Source organism: Vulpes vulpes, chromosome 1 (genome assembly GCF_048418805.1).
Source record: "Vulpes vulpes isolate BD-2025 chromosome 1, VulVul3, whole genome shotgun sequence".
NCBI lineage: Eukaryota > Metazoa > Chordata > Mammalia > Carnivora > Canidae > Vulpes > Vulpes vulpes.
In genome coordinates this window covers 125,493,187-125,514,952 of record NC_132780.1, presented here as the reverse complement: position 1 = coordinate 125,514,952, position 21,766 = coordinate 125,493,187, and the positions used below count along the sequence as shown (strand labels likewise).

Here is a 21,766-nt window from a genome sequence, read left to right as displayed (position 1 = left end):
CAGGATCTGGCACTTAGAATGTTTCAAAAGGTGTTAAGTGAACAGTTAGCTCCATATGTAGACACATCAGAGCTGAGGTTTGAAGTGAGATTATCATGATACCAAATATCCTAACATCGGATACACTGATTAGAATTGGATTTATCAACTTATCAATTGGGTCTGGATGTAGAGCCTTTATTAATATTTATATATATATATATATATATATATATATATATATATATATATATATATACATGTCTTCCCTGCAGGATTAGCCTCTAACTTCAGCTTCTTCAGGTGGATGAAGTCCCTTCTGATCCCCTCCTGCAGGTCTGTGCTAATCTGGGGCTCTGGGAGGTACTCAGGGTGTCCAGTCCCTGGCTAGGTGTAAGGGAACCTGACATTTGACCACCTCGAGGACACTCAGACTCCACTCGTCACTGCCTTCCACCATCCGGCTCCCCCAGCCTCAGCTCAGCAGGAGCCTCCTGTGGCTCAGGTCTTCTCTTCATACCCTCAGGAATCATGAACAGAGGCTTTATCTAGAATCTGATTGCTGAGTGCTGAGTCAAGAGAGCTGCTGTCAGTGAGTTCACAGTCTAAGAGGCACCAGCGTCAGTACACAATCATACACAAGATTAAGGCCTGAAGGCCTCCCCTCCTGCCATCCCAAACCGGAGGCAGTTGAAATGATTGTGTTGGCAAAAGCGCAGAGGTCAAGTACAGAAACAGAGCAGAGATTCTGGAGGATTTCTGTGGGCCTCCCATGTTCAAATACACAGGGAAAGGGAGAAGCAGGAGGAGGCCTCATGTCGAAGGTAAGATTTCAGGAGTGCTCTAATCTCTTTCCTCTTCCTCCTCCACCCTTCCGGTACCAATGCTTCCTCAACTTTGAAGGCCTCAGGACTCTGGAAAATCACTTCCCTCCTCTTTCAATACCAGTGAGGAGTCAGACCTGCAGGCTGGGAAAATCCAGGCAGGACCCAACCAAGTGTTTGTTTGGTTTCATTTTTGTTGGTTTGTTTTTGAAACTATAGTTATCTGCGCTGCATTTCCCAATATTTCCACCTTCTGTACCCTGACATTGCTGATGGATGATGGGAGCCTTTCCCATTGATCCCAAATATTCAGAATCCTCTTTTTGTTGTTCTTTCCATTTTTCTTTATTGTGATAAAATAGACATATCATAAATCTTATCATCTTAACCATTTAAGTAGACTCCATGCCCAGCACAGGGCTTGAACTCACAACCCTGAGATCAAGACCTGAGCTGAGATCAGGAGTCGGACATTTAACTGACTGAGCCACCCAGGTGCTCCTCACCCCCGCTCCCACCATTTTAACCATTTTTAAGTGTGCGATTCAGTGGCATTAAGTACATTTGCATCATTGTGCAACCATCACCACCATCCATCTCCAGAACTCTCCATCTTGCAAAACAGAAAGTCTATCCCCATTAAACAATAACTCCCCATTCCTCTCGCCTAAGAATCCTTCTAAAGACAATGCTTTGCAAGCACTACCAGTCTGTTCAAGTTGGCAAAAGAAATGAACCCTTGGTGCTAGAGCCTACGATGATGAACAACAAGAAGCAGGGGCTATGGAAACCATCAGGGAGAGGCCCAGGAGGAGGTGGTGTGTGAGGGGAGAAGCCCTGTCCTCTGCCTGGAAGCTGGGCTATTGTCCTTTGTGCAAGAATAGGAGGGGGCAGGTTACCCCTTGGCCTCTCTTCCAGTCTGGGGCACCAGGTTGGGTGACTTAGGTCAGAACATACCAGTACTGATCTCTCTCCCCTGCCACCGAGTCCTGAGGAAAGTAGAGGTTGAGGGGACATAGATTCTGTATAGAAGCTGCCTACAGAATCTGGAGCTGCAGGTGGTGTGTGGTTGAGAGTATTTGGCTTATCTGATTCACAGGAATATTTTTAGGCATTTCTGGTTTTAAAGCCTATAAATGACCATGGGAGGTCACTACACCTTAAGCTGCACTCTGAATTCCAGGAATTTCACCTCTGAGGTCACCATAGTACTATTGAGAAAAAACAATGTCTTTGGAGGAGATTATTCTTACAAAAGGATAATGCTTTAGATGGAATAGAACCCAGTACACACTATTCATTCACAGCTCCGTGGGCTTGTCAAGTGGGTGATGGAGGCCTCAGCTAAGTCTCAACATCACACTTGCTGGCCTCACATGGCTACTGGATGAGATCCTGTGGTGGTTATTCAGGAAGGTTAAAGGACCGAGAGAGGAGGATTCACTTAAAAGTAGAAATTGCTATTTTGTAGTTTCAAAGATTTTGTTCCCCTCACTTCCCCTAGATGCTCTTCAAAACCAAAGAAGAATAATACTGTAGAATGTGTTTTGGCAGGGACACCTGGGTGGCTCAGTGGTTGAGTGTCTGCCTTTGGTTCAGGGAGTGATCCCAGGGTCCCAGGATCGAGTCCCACATCGGGCTCCCTGTGAGGAGCCTGCTTCTCCCTCTGCCTGTGTCTCTGCCTCTCTCAGTCTGTGACTCTCATGAATAAATAAAATATTTTTTAAAAAAAGAATGTGTTTGGGCAAAGGACTTTGGCTATGTTGCTCCTTCTGTTATGTATACAATTCCCAGAATTATGTGAAATAAAGCCTAACCTTGAGAGGGCTTTCTTCCCAGAAGTCCTAGCAAGTAAGAATTCTCAGGCTATTCTAGTCTAAAAGTGAAGCACAGTATTTACCTGAACTCAGAAGAATACAATGGTTTTACCTTTAAAAGAAAAAAAAAAAAAAGCATTAACAACAACAAAAAATACACTGGCAAAAACACCTTGTGTATTGACTATATGTCACTTCTTGAAGATTCACCCTTTATAGAAGCTCACTCATTTCTCAGAAAATCTCCATGTATCTAATTTAGATATGTTCTCGGAAAGTGGCTACAAGCCTTAGTCCTGTGACTTCTGAACTTCTATTGTCAGAGGCAACCGGCGCTTCCCACTGAGGTTCCACGAGTACGGGATGTTAGGTTGCTACCTCTTTAAAGTAATTGTCGAATATATTCTTTAAACAATCAAACATCACTACTCACAAAGTAGATTCCTTTTGAGTAAAATGTTGAGGGGATCCCTGGGTGGCGCAGCGGTTTGGCGCCTGCCTTTGGCCCAGGGCGCGATCCTGGAGACCCGGGATCGAATCCCACATCAGGCTCCTGGTGCATGGAGCCTGCTTCTCCCTCCGCCTGTGTCTCTGCCTCTCTCTCTCTCTCTGTGACTATCATAAATAAATAAAAAAAAAAAAAAATTAAAAAAAATTTTTTGAGTAAAATGTTGAGGAAATGATAGACTGAGGGAACCGAAGATGAGAAAACAAGGCGGCAGAGGTTTGATGGCCTGGGCGGTGAGGCTGATGAGCGGCAGCGCTGGGACTGTCCATCCTCTGCAGGCGCTCTGACTGCCGGTCTGATCTTTCCTACTGCGTTCTGCCTCTAGCACTTTCCTCTTGTATCCTACATTTTCCTTTCCCAGTTTATTCTAACTCCAACTGTGTGTGTAGACACTTCGTGACAATGGAATCCACAACACGACTTGCTTTTTGTCTTCAGGCCAATTTAGTGCCAAAAGTCTTTGCAGCTCCCCTCATAACTGCTTCCTAAGTAAACCTCAGCCCCAGAAATCATTCCTCATTCAATGTTCTTTCCAAAGAACCAAAGAGAAAGCTTCTCTTTCCACTCTTGGTTTTCCAGCCTCTCCATCCCATTATTTCATTTGGCAAGAAAGCAAAGGAAAGCTGTAGGGCCCCAACATGACACCATTTGGAAGGTTATCCTTGAAGGTTGTCTCCTATTGGGTGGGTACAGTTTTATATGTTTCTGTTAAAGAGAGGTAAAGATCACTGTCCTCATTTGATATTTATTTTTTATAGTTTGGGTTATTTTATTTAAATACATGTTAATCTGGGAAACGAACAAGGGGTAGTGGAAAGGGAAGTGGGCGGGAGGTTGGGGTGACTGGGTGATGGGCACTGAGGGGGGCACTTGGCGGGATGAGCACTGGGTGTTATGCTATATGTTGGCAAATTGAACTCCAATAAAAATTTTTTTTAAATAAATACATGTTAAATAATAAGTACAAAATAATAAGCACAATGACATTTTTTTGCAAAGCATTATTCTATCCTAGAGGAGACTCATCTCCACTGTTTAACACTTTTTCTATCTGACCGCCTCTGTGTTTCTCTCCCTGAAGGAGCTTGAGATCTCCCCAAGAGCAGATAATTTTGGCACCGTCCCTGGCTAGGGTTGACACGAAGATGACTCAGCTCACCCAGGAGAACGCAGACTTCGCTACTCGGGATCGCTACCATCATTCCTCCCTTGTGAGTCGGGAACAGCTGATGTCTCAGTACTGAGGTACTGAGTACTCATTAGTAGGCAGCCCAGGGACCCTCCTCTCTTGGAGCTGCCCAGTGCACAACGGAGCCACATCCCAGAACCTTCACGATGCTGGTTCTCCTCAGTAAGAAACTCAAAGACCTGTCCTCCCACTGCTGGTCTGGACAATGGAAATCTGCATTCTGGTCTGGGAGCACCCATCTCACCAGGGTAACCACTGGAATGGCTGTGGCTTCCGAAACATGCACCCAGTCTGAAGAGCTCCATACAGGCATCAAGACTTGCAGGTGTGGAGAATCAGGTCAGGTTGCTTGTTCTGAGGGCCACAATAAACGATTATTTTAAAATTTATTGTATTATTTTTTGAATAAATAGTACACTCACATGGTTCTAAACATCAAAGGATAATCATATATATAGTGAAAAATCTCCCATCCTTGTTCCCCATATGGTCATCCCCTGCCCCAGAAGTAACCACTGTTCTTACATATACTTCCAGCATTTCTTTATGAATATACAAGTAAGTAGGGATGTGGGTTCCTAGTACTCCCTTTTTATACACAAAAGGTAGACTATTCTACATGTGTTCTTCACCTTGCTTTTCCCCTGAACCTGGACACATTTCCATATCAATAGGTACACAGTTTCCTCCTTATTTTTCATTGTATGAATGTGGTATAATTTATTTCATCAATTCCACAATGATGACATTTGGATTGTTTCCAATGTTTCGCTATTATAATCAGTTCTGCAGTGAATAATTTTGTACATATGTACAAGCATAAAGTCTATCTGTAGGATAAATTCCCAGAAGTGGAATTGTAAGATCAAAGGCCACCTGCATTTGCAAGCTATTGTTGTTTAGGGAAGGTCTTTTTTTTTTTAATTTTTTTTAAATTTTTATTTATTTATGATAGTCACAGAGAGATAGAGAGAGAGGCAGAGACACAGGCAGAGGGAGAAGCAGGCTCCATGCACCGGGAGCCCGACGTGGGATTCGATCCCGGGTCTCCAGGATCGCGCCCTGGGCCAAAGGCAGGTGCCAAACCGCTGCGCCACCCAGGGATCCCAGGGAAGGTCTTTTTAATTAAAAAGTTAAATTACCGTGAAATGTGTAATGGAGACTCACGTTCTCGAAAGCCTTTGTGAGCTCCCAGCTCTGTGGACACCTTTGCAGCTGTGTTACAGTATGAATGCACGAGGGGACAGGACTTTTTTGGCTCCTCTGTGAGTTCAGGGTGGCTTTCATCACAAACATGCAGTCCCGGGGACCAGGCCGTAGCTTCCCCCTGGTAAATCCAGCACCTGGACCCGAGTTGGTGGGTTCCCTGCTAAGCCAGAGGGAAGTACCACTGGATCCGATCTGACCCCTTTCTTCTGTAGGAGATGCTCTCAAGCCGGTGTGTGTGGAGACTCACCTGAGAGCCTTGTTAAAAGTGCGGATTTCTGCACCTCATCCATAGATTTCTTACTTGGTAGGTTTGGGGTAGAGCCCCGGCCTTGCCATTTTTAATGAGTACCTCAGCGATTCCACGCAGGCCGTCCTGGGGCCCTGGGTTGAGGAGTGTTGGCCCACTGGATGGAACAGGCTTCAAGCCAGCGGGATGGGAAGGTCATGATGAGGGGCCAGTTGGATCTTATTCTCTCCTAGGGAATGAGGTCGAGTTTATGATGACTGCTTATGCACCACGTGAGTTAAACACCAGACTCCCGACCATCGTTAGAAGCAACTTAAAGCAAACTCCATTGGCGTGTGGGAAATAGTAGCATCACACAGTGACCGTATTCATGAAGGCCAAGGTTGGTGATCTCTGAGAGCCCTTTCCAAGAAGAAACTGGTCTAAGTTTCTTTTTTTTTTTTTTTTTTTAAGATTTTATTTATTTATTCAGAGAGAGACAGAGAGAGAGAGGGGCAGAGACATAGGCAGAGGGAGAAGCAGGCTCCATGCAGGGAGCCTGACATGGGACTCGATCCCGGGTCTCCAGGATCACGCCCGGGGCCTGAAGGCAGTGCTAAACCACTGAGCCACCCGGGCTGCCCCTGGTCTAAGTTTCTGAAACATTCTGTGAGAATTCACAGTTCTGGAGGCCAGACACCCAACATCAGTGTCACTGAAATCAAGGTGTTAGTAGGGCTGTGCTCCCTCCAGCGGCTCTGATCACTGGGATGAATTCCACCCCTGCCTCTTCCAGCTTCTGGTGGCTGTGGGCAGTCTTTACCCTGCGGCCACATCCCTCCCATCTCCATGGCCAACATCCTCAAATCTCTCGGCTCCATGGTCACACCCCCTCTCCTCTGTGTGTGTGATGTCAACCTCTGCCTCACTCATAAGGATCCATGTGACTGCATGAAGGGTCCACACACACAATCCAGGATACCTCATCCTAAGGGCCTTAAGGCTTTGGGATGTGGCTATCTTTTGGGGTACCACCTCTCAGCCTACTGCAGAAACCTTAGATGATTCTGCATTTTGCTCTTTTGAATTCTGCAGAAAAGCTGGAAAAAAACCCTCTGAGATGATGGTAATGTTGCAAACCATACACAGCAGATTCAAGTATCCAGGATAAGAACTTCCCCAACATCATTAATGTTATGGAAAAGAAGAGGAGAATGAGGTGAAGAATGCCAGCGTTCCACTCAGTGTTGGGGTAACTACATAAATAGCTCACAGTCTAGTGTGGGAGACGGATACTAAACTCACTGAATACTCTAATTAGGTCTGAAAAATCTCATGTTTAACCCAATCATATTGTATCAAAAGTAATAGTAACCAGTACAGCAGTCATCAGATCTTAGCCTGGGATCCCCAGAGAGCAAAAGTTTATGTGCTGTTGCTTTCTTGGGGTGCACACAGGGAAGCAGAAGTGAGAGAAAATGGGAGGGAAATAGGGAGGAAGGCTCGGCATTGACTTAGCAACCACTGAGCATCAGGGGCAGCTGAACGCTTCATCTCGAAGGACCCTTCTGAGAGCCCGTAGGGACACTTGCATCTCAAGACCTTCTTGCAGAGGGAGGAAAGGATGAGAATTCACCCACTGGTTTTTGTTTCCCACAGTCCAAGGTTAGCCATGAGATGTAAGCCACTCCCCACCTCAGTGCTGCCCACGCTTGTGATTTGCACTGTATGAGAACCCACCAAATTCTACAGCAAACAGCAACCCGTGTGCATGCCGTTGGCTGGAGCCCAGCAGAACTGGTTCCTGCGGTGGTGGCTGAGATGAAACAATTGGCCTTGGCCCCAGAGACGGGTGGGACAGAGTGATCTGAGGTGGCACGTAAGAGATGTGGTATACAGCTTGTATAATAACAAAGGTCAGTAGTAAGTGCGGTTGTCAGAAAAATGGGAACTAGATGTCACTAGATCATTCAGATGAAGTTTGCTTACCTAAAGGATGCTCAGAACTGATGCATCCTAAAGGATGCACAGCACGGTTGGGATACATGGCAGTGAGACTAGGAACATTTTCTAAAAGAGACAGAGGGGAAGACTGCAGCCTTAAGATTTTCGTCAAGAAGTACACAGCTGTAGTTGAGAATGAGTAAGTGTGTGAATGAGTAAGGATCATCTCAGACATTCTAGAACCATGCATGTCTCCCTTCATACCATACTGTCTATTGAAAATCTATCCAATGATTCATCATTCCTCCATCCATCTATCTACCTACCCACTCACCTGTTGATCTAGCCATTTATCCACCCATCCAACCATTGATCTACCCATCTACCTACCCAACTATGGCTGGAGCAGCACCTGTACACATGCCCAAGACCACCTCACCTGAGCCAATCTCAGAGCTTTATAATGTAAAAATATAATCACAGGCCACTCAGACAGAAATGAACTCAGCCACCACCCTTAAACTTTCAGGGTGAGTACAGCCCAATTCTAGAGCATTCTTGAGTTCAGGGCTGAGAACCAGAACAGAAGTCATTTCTCAGATGTCTCTGGGAATCATGCTAAGTCTTCTGACCTACACAATAGAGTACATCCTGCACAAACAATTATAAATCAATGTGGAGGTTCGAGGTTCCAGATTCCATCTTCCACCCTCCCCTCCAGGTTTCTGACTGAGGGAGTATAGTTAAAGGATGGGAAAATGTGCTAATTTATGTATTAATACCCGGACAAGGGATCCCTGGGTGGTGCAGCGGTTTAGTGCCTGCCTTTGGCCCAGGGCGTGATCCTGGAGACCCTGGATCGAGTCCCACGTCGGGCTCCCGGTGCATGGAGCCTGCTTCTCCTTCTGCCTGTGTCTCTGCCTCTCTCTCTCTGTGACTATCATAAATAAATTTAAAAAAAAATTAAAAAAAAATACCCGGACAAGGGTATAAGAGCTATAGGCGGGAAGGCAGCTGAGGTCAGAAGGTTGAAGTATGTCTAACTTTTGAACCTAAGAATTCACTTCTCCCAAGGACCCTTGGATGAGGAGCTGGAATCAAGGGAGACATTGACCAGCTGGCCTTACCACGCAGTAACCGGTGAGCAGAGATCATACGGTGGCCACACATTGCCTTTCAATCCTGGGCCCTGCTCACCAATGAAATGTGGCCCCAGATTTGACCAGTTAGACTGGCCTCCCATTCCCACGGAGAGGAGCAAATGTAGGATGCCAGTGGGGTGGGGACAGAAGTGTCCCTTGCTTCTGCAGTGCTGTGGCCGAGGGAGCTTGGGCGGTAGCTCCATCCTCTCCATGCACACCATAGGTGAGACACGTTGTTTGGGGGAAGCGGAGGTGGAGGCGGCGGCAGGGAGCGGCACCTGCTACCACTAGCCCCATGTCCCCTACGGTGAGGAGCAGCACAGACAGAAAGCAAACCATCTACCGATCACGGCAGTGGTTCTTGACGTCTGCGAGCCCGACATTCCAGAGCAGAGGGGACCCCTGCCTCAGTGGGCCGTGCTGCACCTGGCCAGCTCTCTGTAGCACTCGGCACCTGTGTCACACTCTTTATTCCACTTAGAATGTTCTCTGCTGTTTTCTTTGCTTGGCCGACTCCTTCAGGAAAGAATTCTGATGTCACCTAAGAAAGCTTTCTCCAGCCAATCCTCTATGCTGTTAGAGGACTTGCTCATACTTTCGTAAAATAACTTTTTATACTCGTGTGAGGACCTGTATTTTCTCCTAATCCTCTGGCTAGTCAGGGGCAGGGACTATCTATGTCTTCCTCATCACTGTGTACCCAGAACCTAGCATAGTGCCTGCTGGTACAGAGTAGGTGCTCAATAAATGCTTCTTGAACAACCGTTTTGATCACATCCATCTACCGCTGAAAGCTTACACTCAGGCTCTGTTTCCCACTGCACTAAGTTTAAGGCAGTGGTTTTCAACCCCAGATGCACATCTAATGGGCATCACCTGGGAGCTTTTGAAGACTACTGATGCCCCGGTCCCACCACCAGAGATTCTGGTGAGGTACGTGGATTCTAGGCACTGGCATTTTATATATAAAAACTCCCCTGGCAACTCTCCTATCCTGTGGCACCTAGACTCTTGTCCATTCCTCCATCTGCACAGGAGTTCCCACTCGGAACCCTTCCCACACATACGGTCTCTTCCCAAATTGCTCTCTCATTCAGACCACCCTTCTGTCCCCACCCAGACAAGGGCAGGGACCCTGCAGGCATGCGTCCCCAGAGCACCGAGCAGAGCTGGGAGTGTGGGGGAGCTCCCTGAGAGTGCAAGTCTCAGAGCACAGGGTTTGTCTGGGTTGGATAGGAAGGAAGAATTGGGTGGGAACTTGTAGTGGGTGCCTAGGCTGCTTCCACGCCAGTGTGTGGACCGCACCGGCGTCCCTACACCAATAAATGGACCCCATGCTGGCCGAGAGTACAGAGCCCTAGATTTGCTCTGCTAGTCAGCACCTGCGTAGCCCTATTTCCTGTCCCACACTCTTTTGCAATTCCCTCCTTACCAAGTGAGGACAGTACAGGGGAGTGGACAGGGCACCGGGCTGGTGTCTGAAGATGAGCTCAGCCTTGGCCTTCTGTGTGTCTTTTGTGGGCCTATGGCTCGGGTCCCTGCAGCTCAGCCAGTGGGGTTGTTCTTGCTCACCTAGATGAGGAGCCCTCAAATGCCAGGGCTACTTAGAAGGAACAAAAGATGTCACGGGCCATATATTTCCACTTGCTCATGAGAAACCAACTCACCTGTTGACCTAGCCATTTATCCCACTCCCCCTTTGGAAACAGGACATTTTGAGACATGTATTATCTTTTACTTATTATTTGTAAATTATTATTACTGATTATCTTTGAAACTTATTTATAAATTATTATTACTTATTTATTTATTATTACTTCTTATTTACTTATCTTTTACTTAGCTTTTATTGTCCATAGTGGATCAGAGATTAGAGAGATCTTTTGCCTAATGAAAGTCACAGGTTCAAATGTTCCTTTTTTTTTTTCCTTCAAATTTTAAAAATAGAGAAATCAAGAGACTCCTATCATAACCATCATTAGGTTAACCCATACTGAAAGAGGTCAGGATGGTGATGACCCACGGCGGCAGAGAATGGCAGGGAACACGGTATCTTTCCCTCTGAGTGCCGAGCACACAAACGTTCTGTTAGTGAAATTCATTGAGCTCTGCAGGACACGTTTATGACACAGCACAGGCATACTTTTTTCTATGTAGACCACATTTTGATAAAAAGTTTCAAGTAGTTGTCCATGCCCTCGGGAGAAATTGAGACAACACAGAGAAGCACACAAATTCTTCAACCAATTTTAAAAATAAAACCCAAAAATTAAAAAAAAAATGGAAAAAAAAAAAAATAAAACCCAGAGAATGTAAAAGTTGGTTCCACAAAGATTTTTGTACGTGCCTTTCGTTCCATGTAACTGTTTGTTAAAGAGAAGAGACAGAAAGGAGGAGGAGAGAAAAATTGTGCATGAGTTGATCAGAAGAAAGCCACACAGAGAAAAACAGAACAGCCTGATGGAGAAGTAGAGGGGTGGATGGGCCCAGAGGCACTCAGTGATGTGAAGTGAGACACGAAGAAAAATAGACAAGGAGAGAAGTAGAAACAGCCCCATGGAGGAGACACTTGTCAACAGAGAAAGACCCAAAAAATGGGGGGTGCCAAGGCTGAGAGGGGGGAGCAGCCTCACAGATGAGGCAAAGAGGAGCCACGGGAGGGGGATCCCACTGAGAGGGGAGGTAAAGGTAAAGGTGCGGAGGTCGCACTTGCTCGCCAGCCGCCACCGGACTGTGCATCGGGGCCGCTTGTTCAAAGTCCGGGAGCTCTGTGATCCACGAAGGTGTCGCCTCCCCAGGGACTCTGGATCGGGGCCCAGCACTTGGGACGCGCTCATCCAATAGGCGTCGACTTCTTGACCGAATGAAAGGACGGCTGAAAGGCCAGGCCCTCGGCCCTCGGCCCTCGGCCCACGGTGGAGAGTTCACCTGAGTTTCGCGCCCTCCCCCTCGGGCCCGCTGGCTCCTTCGCCGCCCGGTGTCCTGGCATCCTAGGAATTTCCCTGCCTGCTCCAGGGAGGATTGTTCACGCTGGAAGGTTTTGCAGAATAAGGCCGCTTTATCAGAATCCTGTTGCGTCGGAGAATGTTCCTGGCTCATTGACGTTTACAGTGTGTAACCGATTTTATCGGAGGAATGTTGTTTGGAGTGGAATGGTCCTTTCAGATGGGCAGACAAGAAAAGGAAGGTCATTCGAGGACCAACCCCAAGCTAAGTTGTTACTCAGCCTTGCTGTACATGATGCCTGGGAGCCCGCCAAGCCGTGAGCCAGCCTTCCTCCCTGGAGGAGGTCCCAGAGCTTTGCAGCCGGACGGTGGTGTTTCCGGCTCCTCTTGGCCCTCGGTGCAAACGCACAAACGCATGGGTGCGCAGTGGCAGCAAGGGGCTCCCTGGGCCTGGGGTCTGGCGCGCAGCCGGGCAGCCCCGCTCACCTGCACAAATGAGCCATTCCTGACATTTCAGAAAGGGGACAGTCGCAGAATAGGGAGATGGGTTTATTGTTTTAGATCTTTTGTCAAGACCCCAAGGCACTCTGTTTCTGGGGCTCTGAACAAAATGATGCTGGTGTAGCAAGTGTCCGGGGTGGGTGGGGGGCTGGAACTCTCTCTCCTTGGGGTGACCCTAGTGCCGCCAGGGTAAGGAGCCTCAGTCCGCATGGGTTCTTGTGCTGAGTGGGAGGCAGAGGCTGAGACAGGAAGGGGGAGGGCGGGGGTCAAGTGAGGTCAGAAGTCTTTGTTCCTGGTGGGAGGGACTGTACCCCGAAGCAGGAGAGGACTGAGGTGCCCCAGCTCAGGCCAGGGATGCTGGACGCCGGCAGCAAAGGGAGGCAAGCTGGGAACAGCTAGTGCTGCTGGACACCCTCCAGTAGTTTCTGTGAGCCCTTGACAGGGCTGGGCACGCTAGCAAAGTTCTCTCACCCTCTACGACTGTTTCTAAACTTCTTCGTTACAGTGGGTAGAACTGTGAACCCCCAGAAGGTAGGTGCAAGGCCTAACCCTTGGTCCCTGTGAACGCGACTTGACTTGAAAAGGTCATTGCGGATGTAATCAAGTCGAAAGGAGGCCCCATTAGGGGCCCATTAGGCTGGCCCTAAACCCAAAGGCTGTTGTCCTTCTAGGAAAGCCACGCGAAGACACACACACCCGAGGGGAGGCGGCCGGGCGACTACAGTGACGTGTGTACGAGTCAAGGAACACCAAGGATCACTGGCAACTGGCACAAATTAGGACAGAGCAAGGAATAATTCTCTCGTAGAGCCTTTGTTGGGGGAGCACGGCCCTGTGAACACCTGGGTCTGGAGCTTCCAGCTTCCAGGTCCGTGGGGGGTGCACGGCCGTTGGTTTACACCCCATTTGCGGTACTTGGCTAGAGCCGCCCTGGGAAACACATGGTAATCGTGTTCCTCAAAATTTCCGATCCCTCAGCACCCCTGCCCCTCCACCCTTAGCCCATCGCTTCGTATTTGCTATTTTATAGAGAATTGGAAGTCCTCAGCCCCAGTCCAGACCCTTTGCTGTGCCCCCCCGCCAAGGCCTCCGCCGCCCTCCCGCCCCTCAGAAACCCTATCCTGCCAACCACCTTTTCTCTCTTTTAGAGCTTCGATTGTCCTCTCGCGGGCACACACCCTTTCCAGGTTCACAGGTTTCCCTAAAAGCAAGAAAAACTCCCCTTCAAAGCCAGACTCTCCTGAGACTTCACGTCTTCCTTTCTTGCTCTTCCCTATTCTTTGCTGCGTCTGCTCCAGCTGCCGCGCCGACCCCTTCCCTAGGGTGGCCACGGGGTATTTTTGGCCAGCACCCTACTTACCTCTCGTCGGGGTGCATGTCCTTCCTCTCACTCCAGGGACGTGACTTCTCCTGGGCTCCCTCCCCAGCTCCTCCTGGCTCCTCTCCTCTTCCAGCCATTTCAGCCTGAGGCCCCCGGGCTCTTTTCTAGGTGGTTTCATTCCCTTGTGTGCAGCACATCGAACTACACACTTGACATTGCCTCCCCGACGGCCCAGAGCCACCCAGACCCGAGTCCAAAGCAGAGTTGACGACCTTCACCTCAAAGATCCAGCTCTCCTGCGCTGTCCCTCGCCTGTGAATGGAACCAGCATCCAGCCAAACACAGAGGCCGAAACCTGGGAAACCTCTGACCTCTTCGCCCTCACCCTCCACGTCCATCAACACACCTTGTAGATTTTGCCTCCTACAATCTCGAATCCATATTCTTCTGTGAACCGATCTCTAGCATCCTAGCCCAGGAATTGTCGTTTCTCACGGGGACTCTAAGAGTTCAGGCATCAGCTCTTGTTTCTAAGTCACTCCCCAAATCAGCCATCAGTGACACGATTTCCATGTCATTTCATTTCTCCAACCCTTTCTCTTTTCCACCTCCCCAACATAAAGCCTTAAAATGCCTTCCCTAAATTTTTTTGTTAAGATTTTGCTTATTTATTTGTGCAATCATTCATTCATTCATTCATGAGACAGAGAGAGAGGCAGAGACACAGGCCGAGGGAGAAGCAGGCTCCATGCAGGGAGCCCGATGTGGGACTCGATCCCAGGACCCCAGGATCACGACCTGAGCTAAAGTTAGGTGCTCAACCACTGAGCCACCCAGGCGTCCCCCCTCCTAGATTCTTAAGGTAAAGCAAATAAACCTTTTAAAATGGGCTGTGAAGGTCTCCCTGACCTGGTTGCTATCAGGGTCTCCAGCCTCACTTCCCTCCACACTCTTCCTCACTCTGCGCACCAGCCACATTGGTTTTCTTTTGGACTTTTACATTTATCCCAATTCTTCCTGCTTCAGGACCTTTGCACATACCGCCCGGCTCTCCCTTGCCTGATTGCCAACCTGCACGTTAGTGGCCTACACAGCTTTCTGATGGTGGCTCAATCTCATCTTTACAGACAAATTGAAGACCTCTCAGTGCACTTTCCACAGTAACAAGGTCACATTTATGTTCTTCTGATTACTGTGTGTCTCCTCCAAACCCTCCAGGTCTATGAGGTCTGAGACTCACCCAACGGCCAGCACGGTGCTAGGCACAGAGCAGTCACTTAGTAAATATTTCTTGAATGACTACCTGAAAGAAGGAAGGTACTGTGTTGGAGTCCGGGGATACAAAGATGAATGAGCATGGAACTTCCCAGAAAGCAGCTCACAAATTGGGGTGGGAGGATAGAAGCAGATGAGAGGATGACTACACAGACTCAGGGTGTAACGGGATGACGCGCACACAGCAGAGGAGCAGCCCAGAGGAGACGGTGCTGCCGGGGCCCGGCTCACCACCCCCAGATGAAGCTCCATCCGGGTGTCTGTTGGCTGATCTCGGCCCTCAAGGATCCCAGTCCTGGGATGTTATGGCTATGTAGCCACCGCCGTGCCCCAGCCATGGCCGGGCCACCCCACGCTGCCACGGATCCTCCAGGGTGCTGTCCTCAGGCCCCGGGCCCACTTGAGGCCTGTTGAGGGTGCAGCGTTGCTAAAGGCTCTGGTTACAATGAAAGCATCATGTGGGGCGCTTCAGTCGGGAGAGTTCCGTGCTTTCTGGACAGTGATCTCATCCTAACCTCAGACCGACCCGGGGAGGCAGCAAAGGGGAATGATTTCTCTCCCCACTCTACAGGTGGGGAGACTGAGGTCAGTGGAGATCACTGGACTTGGCCGAGGAGTGAGGACAGTTTGGGAACAGGCCTTGGAGGGAAGCCCTCTCTCCAGGGTCCACCGGCCACACCAGTTGGCAGAGAACTCCTCAGGCCACGGGCTTGTTTACTTGGGTGCAGAAGGACATTTCGTCACCTCTTGGAACCACAGAATGCTAAGGCAGATGGGCCCTCCGAGATCATCTGATTCACCACCCTCGTTTAGGGAGGAAGAAACTGAGGCCGGAGCACTGAATCTCCTTCACCCGCCCCTCTGCTACCTGTCTACCCAGATCCCCTCTCCCCTTCGTTGCCTGCATGGCTAGACTGCGTCTCCCAGACTCCTTTGCAGTTTGGTGAGCCGGGTGCCCGTGTCCTCCCCAGTGGGATGTAAGAGGAAGGGAAGCAGGCCACCTTCAGGCCTGGCCCTTTCAAAGCCCCCATGCTCACATCTGCGTGTTCTTTTCCCTTCTGGTCACCAAGGACGTCAGTTCCAAGGACAACTCAGAAGCCACACATTAGAGAAAGGCAGAGCTGCCGGAGCGCGGGTCCCAGGAACTCTGTGTGGAGCAGAGCCAGGCACCGACGTGAGGGCCCCCGGCTGCCAAGAGAACAAGAAGAATGAAACCTCTCTCACGCGAAGCTGCAGCTTTTGAGGGGCCTGTTTCGTGCTGCAGTCCGGCCCGACCTAATCTGGCTCACGGGAGCGGAGACGGGGGGGGGGGGGGGGGGGGGGGGGGGGGCCCTGCAGAAGCTCTGACCACAGGCAGAGCTGAGCATCGGGGGGTGGAGCCCCCCGGCCTCCCGCGGACTTCGCCGGCGCCAGGAGCGTCCCCACTCCCACACCCGGAGAGGCTAAGAGGGCCCGACTCCTGCCTCGCACAGGGGGACTTGGCCCGAGCGGCCCTCCCGCCTGTTTCACTAAGGGCCAGTAGACTCCCAGGGCTGGGACGGAGCTGAGATGCCATCTGATTTGTCCCCCTGGCTCCGGACAGGGCCTCTTGGAAGCCCTCCGAGGTGACCAAACATCATGTTTCGATTCTTATGTCCCTGAGATGGAAACACCACAGACGTCCTCAAACACCTGTCCCACGCCTCCTTGCTGCTGTGTCGGGTCTTTACTGAACCCTAACACCCCAGAGCTGGGGCACCCCTAGCACTCCTCTCAGACAACCTTTGTTTTACAGATGAGGAGACTGAGGCTGGGGGCACACAGGTAAAGGGCGGCCCAGTCAGGACGGGAAGCCGGGGCTCCAAGGCCAGGCTGACCACCTTCCGAAGGTTCCACCGACCTCTCCAACTCGCTCTTGCTCTTTTCTTCTGTCCTCGAAGGCGATGAAAAAGTGCCCCGGGGCCATTTCACGGTGATCCATCCTTCCTGTTCTCCTGCGTCCACCCTCCCCATCCCCACGCTAAGCCCTGCACAGGTGATGGGAGCCTGGCTACTGCTCTTAGAAGGCAAAGAGAAGCCTAGAGACAGGTAAGAGGGAGGACCTGTCCCAGGGGCACATTTGCCACCCGGGGCTTGGTAAGGAACGCGGATTCCCTAGTGGGATCTCTGAATCCACGTGAGAGGCCTGCAAGGCCGTGACAGCCTTAAATGTTACTGGTTGCCCCGGGAGGGCAGCTGTGCTGTGGGAAGAGTTGGGTGGGGGGGGAGTGGTGGCGACCAGAAGGTCTGAGCACAGCGCCTTGGCCTGGTGGGGCTGGGCCTGGGCCGCCGGGCAGCTCCGCCTGGGAAGAGCCTCTGAGAGCAGGATCCTGGGAAGTTGAGCTGGAGCCATGAGGGCAAACCAAGTTCCTCACGGGGGGATCAGTATATGGTACTTTCTTGGGCAGACCTGGACATTGCACGCGAGAGCCCGGCACGTTGGGTTTGTTTTGTGGTCCTTTACAAAGAAAACCAAAAAACCCAAATCCTTGGTCCCCACCGCCCCGCTGAAGGTGAGGTCGTTTCTACACGGCACCCTTTATGTTTTCTGCCGAGTGACTCACTTGGACTGAATCCCTAGAGAGTGGGCCTTGGTCCATCTGCAGCTGCCCTGGACACGGTGATCCGCTCACTGCCCTGAAGGCGGGGGTCACGGAGCCCTGGAGACAGCAGAGAGGAATGGAGAAATGGGGTGCGGCGGAGTCAGGCCTGAGAGGGAAGTGGGCGCTCGCAGCTCCCTGAGCATCGGGTGGTCAGACGGGAGCCCCATAAAAGTGACAAGGTTCCCGAGGAGCTCCCGTATTCATTTCAGTTGAGACCTCATGGAAGTTATTTCCAACTCTGAAGTGGGGGGACCAGGATTAATAATGCTGCCCAGTCCTTCACGGTCAATCTCATCCTCTTTGGGTCCAGCTTCAGAACTCTGAGCAAATTATTTTCCCGTTTTGAGCCCCTCTTTCTTGGACCTAGACATAAGGAGACTTGCAGTCCCTAAAATTAAGACTTTTTATCCTTTACTTACTGGGGAGGGAAGGGATATGGACCCAAACAGAACTTTGACTTCCCAGGACATTTTGTTTTCACAAAATCTTCGAATCTGTCCCCCCGAAAGTTTTCCTTTAAAATTTAGTGGTCTCTGTGCGTTCTTTTGTTTAGTTTTCCATCTGCAGCCCTTTCTCTGATTAGGAGTCTGTGCCCCCAGGCCCGAATTCACCGTTTTCTTTCCCCTGTGGGCCTGTTTGGGGGTCCTGGGCGGGGGTGGGGGTGGGCGGTACATTTACACACGGCTCTTGGTAGGACCCAAAGGCGATGATCTGATGGTCCAATGGGGACTGAGCGCAGGCCGGAGGGGGCCTGGAGAGCGGGGTGCCTCCTGCGGACCCAGCAGCAGCCCCAGGGCAGGGGCCCGGCTTCGGGGTCTGGGGGCGGCGGGGCAGGGGTGCGGCTGCGGGGGGTCAGGGGGCGCGGTCGGGGGGGGCAGCTGCGGGGGGAGGCAGGGGGCAGCAGGACTGGGGTGCGGCTGCGTGGGGGGTGCGGCGGGGCAGGGGCACGACTGTGGGGGCAGGGGCGCGGCTGCGGGGGGCCGTAGGGGGGCAGCGGAGCGGGGTGGGGGGGCAGATGCGGGGGGGGGGGCCGCAGGGTGGGGGTGCGGCTGCGGGGGAGGTGGGGCGGGGTCGGGGGCTGGGGGGGAGCAGGGGTGCAGCGGGGCGGGTGTGTGGCTGCTGGGGGCAGGGAGACAGGGGTGTGGCTGCGGGAGGGGCAGGGGGGCAGCAGGGCAGGGGTGCGGCTGCGGGGGGCGAGCAGGGCCTGATGGGGCGGTGGCGAGGCTGCGGGGGGGCAGGGGGGCCGGCGGGGCGGGGGGGCGGCTGCGGGGGGCAGGGAGACAGGGGTGCGGCTGCGGGAGGGCAGGGGGGCAGCAGGGCAGGGGTGCGACTGCGGGGGGGAGCAGGGCGCGATGGGGCTGGGGCGCAGCTGCGGGGGGGGGGTAGGGAGGTGGATGGGGGGCAGGGGGGGGCAGGGGGGGTGGATGGGGGGCAGGGGGGCGGCGGGGCGGGCGCCGGGAGCAGGTCCCGCGTGTCTCCCCGGCTAGACGGGCGGCCCGGGCGGTGCAGAGAGCGCCCCGCCGCCCCCGCGCACCCCTGCCCCCCGCGGACCCCCCCCACCCCTGTCCCCCGCGCACCCCCTGCCCCCCCCGCACCCCTGCCCCCCCCCCCGCGCACCCCTGCCCCCCGCGCGGAACCCCCTTGCACCCCTGCCCCCGCGCACCCCTGCCCCCCGCTCACCCCTGCCCCCCGCGCACCCCCCGCACCGCTGCCCCCCCACACCCCCTGCCCCCCCCCGCACCCCTGCCGCCCCGCGCACCCCCCCCCCCCGCTGCCCCCCCCCACCCCCTGCCCCCCTGCCCCCCGCACCCCTGCCCCCCCCCCCCCCCGCGCACCCCCCGCACCCCTGCCCCCCTGCCCCCCCGCACCCCCTGCCCCCCCGCACCCCCTGCCCCCCGCACCCCCCGTGCGGGGCAGCCGGGCTCCGGCGGCGGAGGCGGGTCGGGTCCCGGGGGCGCGGCCGGGGGCGGGGCGCGGGGCCCGGAGTCCCCGCCCGCCCGTGACGCCGCCGCCAGGAGCCGCCCCCCGCCCCGCCCCCGCCCCGCCCCGCCCCCCGCGGCGCCCCACAACTTTTGAGGCGGGGACTGCGCTCGGCCTCACTCGCCCGCTCCCCGCGCCCGCGGCCGGCATGTGAGCGGGGCCGGGCGCCACCATGGCCTCGCCGCCTGCTGCTGCTGCTGCTGCTCCTGCCGCCCCGCGCCCGGGGCCGGGGCCCCCGCGCCCCGCCCCCGCGCCCGCCCCCGCCCGCCGCGCGCACCCCGACCCCAGCCGCGCGCACCCCCGGCCCGCAGCCGCCGCCGCCCGCCGGGGACCCCGAAGGCCCGGAGCGCGGGTGAGTGAGCCCGGCCCCGCGGGAGGGGGGGAGGGGGAGGGGTAGGGGGGGAGGGGGGACCCGGGACCCGGGGGGGGCGCCGGACACTGGCTCCGCTGGACGCCTCCGCGGGCGGCGGGGCTGGGGGTGTGACCCGCCTGTCCTCGACCGCCCGCCCCGGCACCCCTGCGCTGGAAACTTGCCCCCCCCCCCCCCCCCCCCGGTACACCCGCCCCTCTGCGCCCAGGTCTCCCTTTGAAAGGAAGCAAGGAACCGCCTCCCCCCGCAGACCTCCCGAAGGCGAGCCTCCCCCCTCGGGGGTGCTCACATCTTCCCGCCAGGCCCCCCATCCGCATCCCCATCCTCCCCACCCCCCATCCGCACCCCCCAAACGCACCCCATCCCACCCCCCATCCGCACCCCATCCCCCCACCCCCATCCACACCCCTACACCCCCATCCGCACCCCATCCCCCACCCCCATCCGCACCCCATCCCCCCACCCCCATCCACACCCCCACACCCCCCATCCGCACCCCCATCCCACCCCCCATCCCCAACCCCACACCCCCCATCCGCACCCCATCCCACCCCCCATCCCCTCCTTTTCCTTCGGAGGCAGAAAGGGCCTCTCCGGGGGCAGAGCCCAACTTTCACACATACCCAGCCGGCTTCTAAGGGGTCCGGCCTCGGGATGTTGGGAAGGACAAAGGACCTAGTTGGGAACGCGGCGCCCCGCTGGCCCCCAGAAGCGGAGAAGCGGGGAGGGCTGGGGGGCGGTGCGCAGGCCGCGGGGGCGCAGGGCTCCGGCCCGTCCCTGCCCCCCATTCCTCTCCTCTTCCCGGGGCTGCTGCTCAGCCACTGCCCGTCCTGCCCCAGAGGGACCTCCCCGGGCCTCCCCGGGCCTCCCCGGGCCTGGGGACCTCGCTGAGCGGCTGCTTCTGCAGACCTGGGAGGAAGGCGCAGGCCTGGGTGGACCAGGGTGCCCCCGGGAGGAGTGTCCCCTCTTTGGATCTCAGTTTCTCCATCTGTGAAATGGAAGGGATGATCCCCGCCTGTCCTAGGCTCCGGGTGACGGCATGACAAAGTGAAAGTAAAAATAAATGAAAAGTGCTTTGAACAGTCAGCAGCGTGGTGGTGGCAGCCGCTGCCTTCCTGTGAGTGACACGAGGCATGTGCTCGCTCGCTCTCGCTCTCTCGCTCTCTCAGGGTTTTCCTGCCAAAGCCCGCTTGCTGGCGACGCCAGGTGCTGGTTCAGAGCTCAGGTGAGGGTTGAGAAGACTTCATCCTCTTCGCTGGCACTTCGTTGAAGTGTCTCCTGTCACCCGCGCTCTCCAGGACAGGAACTAGCTTCCTCCGTGGAGCCCAGGGATGCTTGCCCTAATGGAATAAGAAAAAAAGTTTTTAAAAAGTGGTCAAACCCCCAGTAAAAAGTCAGCTGCACACTCGGGGTACTCTCCCCGCTGCCGGAGTCCTGGCGAACACCTAAGCCACAGCTGCAAGGCGGAGAAACTGAGGAACGGGAAGGGAGGGGAGGAGAGAAAGGCGCGTTCCAACACCTGCCAGAGACACACCTGCCCGCTGTGACCTTGACTTCAGCTGATCTGCCACATACGTTGTTCTAAGGACCACGGCAAGGAGTCCCCGTAAAAGGGCGTGCGTGCCCTGGCTCTCTCAGTAGCGACTCTGCGTAGTACTTTGTTGAGTTTTCTAGATGGAAAGTGAGTGCAGGGGATCGAGGCCATTTCAGAGAAGACCCCCAGGAAAGGAGGCAGGGGTCTGTGCTAACGGTGAGGCACTCCCAGCTGCGGGGCCCCGTCTGCCAGGGGGTGGGTGCGCGGGCTGGCGGGGTGCCGACTTGCAGGGACTTGCAGGGCCCCGGGCCGGAGAAGGCTGCCATGTGAGTCGTGCGTGAGTCGTCGCCTTCCTTCTCACGGCTGAGTGTCCTGTAGATC

General features: G+C 54.1%; 1 protein-coding gene and 2 long non-coding RNA genes across 3 annotated transcripts in view; 1 reads left to right on the top strand and 2 right to left on the bottom strand.

The window, feature by feature from the left end:
- SLC12A8 (solute carrier family 12 member 8) overlaps positions 1–4,702 on the top strand; it is a 132,883-nt gene extending 128,181 nt beyond the window's left edge. Inside the window, exons 13-14 of the mRNA XM_072728408.1 lie at positions 255–315; positions 4,210–4,702. Of these exons, the coding sequence (XP_072584509.1) occupies positions 255–315; positions 4,210–4,372 (224 nt within the window). The 3' untranslated portion in view covers positions 4,373–4,702. The remainder of the gene's footprint in view (positions 1–254; positions 316–4,209) is intronic.
- An 8,391-nt stretch (positions 4,703–13,093) lies between these two features.
- Positions 13,094–13,770, bottom strand: LOC140594692 (uncharacterized). The gene is made up of 3 exons (XR_011995805.1): positions 13,645–13,770; positions 13,417–13,485; positions 13,094–13,214 (listed from the first exon to the last, which is right to left on the bottom strand). It is a non-coding gene; the product is annotated as an uncharacterized lncRNA (long non-coding RNA).
- A 2,158-nt stretch (positions 13,771–15,928) lies between these two features.
- LOC140594681 (uncharacterized) lies at positions 15,929–20,888 on the bottom strand. The gene is made up of 3 exons (XR_011995787.1): positions 20,761–20,888; positions 17,463–17,558; positions 15,929–16,068 (listed from the first exon to the last, which is right to left on the bottom strand). It is a non-coding gene; the product is annotated as an uncharacterized lncRNA (long non-coding RNA).
- Positions 20,889–21,766: the final 878 nt, after the last annotated feature.